This window comes from Petaurus breviceps, unplaced genomic scaffold (assembly GCF_028583685.1).
Source record: "Petaurus breviceps papuanus isolate PSGF00001 unplaced genomic scaffold, PetGlider_PUasm1.0 78, whole genome shotgun sequence".
Lineage (NCBI taxonomy): Eukaryota > Metazoa > Chordata > Mammalia > Diprotodontia > Petauridae > Petaurus > Petaurus breviceps.
This window is the reverse complement of record NW_027186502.1, coordinates 4,087,697-4,092,091: the sequence shown is the minus strand read 5'-3', so window position 1 is coordinate 4,092,091 and position 4,395 is coordinate 4,087,697. Positions and strand designations below refer to the sequence as shown.

General features: G+C 40.2%; 1 protein-coding gene across 2 annotated transcripts in view; it reads right to left on the bottom strand.

The window, feature by feature from the left end:
* PTPRO (protein tyrosine phosphatase receptor type O) overlaps positions 1 to 4,395 on the bottom strand; it is a 215,492-nt gene that overhangs the window by 5,296 nt on the left and 205,801 nt on the right. For both annotated transcript variants that reach the window (XM_069106126.1, XM_069106127.1), the window contains one exon: positions 3,287 to 3,407. In XM_069106126.1, coding sequence (XP_068962227.1) covers positions 3,303 to 3,407 — 105 coding nt within the window. In that variant the 3' untranslated portion in view covers positions 3,287 to 3,302. The remainder of the gene's footprint in view (positions 1 to 3,286; positions 3,408 to 4,395) is intronic.

Sequence of the window (4,395 nt, the reverse complement as noted above, 5' to 3'; positions counted from 1 at the left end):
GAGAGAGAGAGAGAGAGAGAGAGAGAGAGAGAGATGTGGTCAGCCCTGAACTTTAGGAAAGCCATTTTGATAGCTGAACCTCTGGAGGATGGCTTTGGATGTGGAAAAACTTGAGGTCGGAAGGTCTATTAAAAGTTCATTGAATTATTCATTGAAAGGTAACTAGAGCCTGAATTATTGTGGTTGCTTGCTTTATGAGTAGAAAGAAGATAAAGGAGATATGTTATGAAGGTAAAAATGATGACTTGATAAAAGGTTGAATATGTGGGGTGAGTTTGAGTAAGAAGTCAAGGATAAAACCCAGGTTGCAAGCCTGTGTGACTAGAAGGATGGTGGTCCCCTTGAAAGTGATATGAAATTTAGAAGGAGGGGAGAGTTTTTTTGTTTGTTTGGGAAATGATAATGAATGCTGGTTTTGGACGTGCCAGGTTTGAGATGAGATGACTATAGGGACCATGTCACCCTTTGACTCAATTAACTACAATGGCTCTTTTTTTAACTTTTAGGATCAAATAGGAGCTCCTGTGTTTGGCATTTAAAGCTTTACACAGACCAGCTCTTTCCAATGTTTTCAGTCTTCTTACACTTAGTCCTCTTGTCAAGCCATACAATCCTCCTTGCTGTTCCTCACACATGACTGTGCATCTCATGTATCCATCCCTTTACCTTAGTTATTCCCCATTTATGCCATGCTCTCTCTCCCTCACCTCCACTTCTTGGAATTTCTGGCTTCCTTCAAGATTCTAGTCAAGTGCCACCTTCTCGAGAAGGCCTTGTCCAGTTCCCCCAGCGACTAATGCATTCCCTCTATAGCTACACTCTATGTTATAATAACAATTGTTCTTTTGGTTCTGCTCGTTCACTCTGCATCAGTTCTTACAACCTTTCCATATCTCTTTGAAACAATGTATTTCCTCATTTTACAGAGATTTCATTATAGAGTTTGTATGTGATTATATGTCCTTGGATAGGGTCTACTTGTGTCATAACAAGTATTAAGCGTCTGTCACACATACTATTGGACCCAGTGTGACACATACATAATCATTTTCAGCTCAGGCACCATGCTAAGTGCAGGGGATACAAAGATAAATGAAAAAATTCTTTACAGTCAGATGGGTGCCCTGTACCCTAAAGAGTTTTGCCATCTGTTCTACAACTGTAACTTCTGGCTCAATGGGCCTTAGCATCTGCCTTGCTGCTCCAGCTACCCTCCAGACCCTAAGCCATTGCGATGCGACCTGCCAGTGGACTTTAAAGCCTCTTGGCTTTACCATTTGCCCTGTCACCATATCATAATGCTCACTTTTTGAGATAAAGGACTTTCTTCCCCTTATTTGTATTACCAGCAAACATTTAGCATAGTTCTTGGCACATAGAAAGCACTTAATAAATGCTTTTCATTCATTTATTCATTGACTTATTCAGTCATTTGAACCCTGCCTAGACACTTCTCATTCATGTGTTTCACATGCTTCAGTTCCTTCCATCCCTTTTATAACATATATCATCTCTCTGTTCTTTTCATTTCCATAACTGACTTTCACCCTTATGCTTGAAAAGGAAAAGGGAGTTCTGATTGTGATAAAGAAACTAAGGGAGATTGAGAAATGTTTAATGTGTTTTCATGACATATTGGGACACTATTATAAAAGCAGTTTATATTAGAGCAAGTATATTATTTGTTTCCTTTGCTAAGATTGTCTATATCAGATACATTACCTGGTTTATCACTAACTCTTCACTTCTGCCTAGAGAACAGGGAATAGAGTCTAGACCCATGATTTCATTAGTAGAGTAAATTCCTTGCTCAGAAAACTCATTCTACCAATACCAATGACATGCCCAGAGTCATATTATCAGTAGGTGTCAGTGGGAGGACTTGAACCCAAGTCTTAGTTCTGAGGTTGGCTCTCTATCCCCTGTCTCTTATTCTTTACTTCTGGATCCTCAAACAAATTTGATCTGCTCTTAAGGATTTCACTTCAGGAATCTTATCTCACACAAATTTTTCTTATCTATCTTGCTTCATTCTTCTATTGATCAGGTTCCTATCTAAGTCACCATCTCTTTCAACCAATGATAAACCATTACTTTGCTCCCTAGTGAAAGCAACATGGTCCCTTCTAATACACAACAAAACCATGTCTAGCTGTATACAGCTGGGAAGTAGAAGCAGCAGCTCAAGATTATAGCAACAGATACATCTCACAAGCTTGAAGGATCAACATGCTTGTATGGTTGAGACTACAACTCAAAGATCATTGAGCAATATTATCCTGAGAAAATTACAGGGATGCTCAGTAAGACCTTGTGTGCAATGTGCTACCTCTCTCCCCTTACCACTCCACTACTTAGACCTTGTAAGACCAGTTATTCTTGATGGTCTGGGAAGACATAGAAATAACACATGCATGAGGTCATAGTCAGTCTGTGTGCTTGTTCTTTTGCCCCCATTGCCCTCTGCCACCTTCAACAGTGCTACCATATTTCTTTTCTTCATTTTCTCATCACTACAGAGAGGTGTATAGGACCTGAAGTGAAGAAGATGTGTTTTCATGTTTTCACTACCTCAGGCACTTACTACTTGTATGACACTGAGGAAGTCACTAAACCCATTTCAGGCTCAATTTCCTTATCTGTACGATGATAATAATAATAGCACCTACCTCACAGGGTTATTGTAAGGATCAAATAAGGTAGTATGTAAAGGACTTTGCAAAGTACTATATAAATAGCATATATAAAGTGCTATATAAGTGCTAGGCAGCTAGATGGCACAGTGCAGAGAGTGTTAGCCCTGGAGACAGGAAGACCTGAGTTCAAGTTTGGCCTCAGACACTTACTAGATTTGTGATCCTGGGCAAAGTACTGAACACTGTTTGCCTTAATCCACTGGAGAAAGGAAAGGCAAACCACTATAGTATCTTTGCCAAAAAAAAACCCCAAAACCTCATGGACAATATGGTCCATAGGGTTATGAAGAGTCAGACACGACTGAAAAACAGTATATAAATGCTATATCACCATCATCATCCTCATTCTCCAAATTTATTCTTACTGCCTTTCTCTTCCTTGCCTATATGATCTTGTACAACCTGATCCCTCCCACCCCCAATGCAGTGCCCCATTACCATGATCCAGATATTTCTACCCATGTTCACAGCTGAAGGGAGTATGATGACTGTCTGGAAAGCAGAATTACCACCCCCCACCCCCCATTAACCAGAAATACTAAGCAGGTATTTATATGCGCAGCATCCATAAGACACTCTTGAGTACTTACTGCTCATTATCCTTAGCTAGGACTTGCTAACATTCTCGTATATCACGTCGCTGATGCAGAATTGTCTCTTTTTCTTCATCCACATCGATTGCACACACCGATGGATAAAAATGTACTGTTCCTGGACCAAAAGAGAAGTGTGAAATCTTCAGATTCCGGCGTTTCTTTTGCCCGCGCCGCCCCAATACAATGATGTCAAAGTGCGTGTCAGCAAGCTATGCTCATGCATGCTGTAGCCTTTGCTAGATGGCTGCTCTGCTACTTGCACACAGAAGGAAGTCTAATATCTCAAATTTTACCAAGCTAATGCCTCAGTTAAAAAATACATTTTTTAGTCCACTCATTTAGTAATTCATCATAGAATCTCATGATTGAAAGGGATCTTAAAGGTTTATTACTTTAATGAGTCACTGTGGTAAAACAGAAAGAGCACTTGATTATCAGTCAGAGGACCCAGGTTCAAATCTCAGCTTCCCTTACCACCTGGACAACAGGGGGTAAGTCACTAATGATGTCTCAGATTTCCCACTTATAAAATGAGAGGATCTGCTTTCATCTGTAATGTTAATGGGACATAAGATCTTCCCCCACCCATTATTAGGCCTCATGTGGGACCCATTAAGGGAAGGTTGCTTAGGGGAGGCTTTCACACCTTTTGTTAATTTCTAATTAGGCACTGAATCAGTAGGGTTGTGATACCTTCTGGTTCTGAGAAGTGTATATATACTCTGAGTTGGTATTTTACTTTGGGGGCTCACTTATGGGAGAAGGATCTTGTGATTCCCTGGTGGAGATTCTGAGAGTCTGTATGTTCAGAGCTCCCCTACTGCTCAGAACTAAAGGCTCTTTCGATCCAGTGATATATGTAAAGTGTTTGGTTGATTTAGGCAGTCAGACCCTTTTCTGTTGGTCTTTATTTCTTTGCTTATTATTTTCTTTGTATTTTCTCAGAAGTTCAGGGTGCTGACTTTTCCCCTGAACTAGTGAATGTGATTAAAAAAGATTGTTGATTCCTTGTACAGCTATCTTTCCTAGTAAGGCAGATCTAAGAATCTGTGCTAGCAGCCATCCTGGATATGCCAGTGTGGTTACTGCTACATCACCATAGA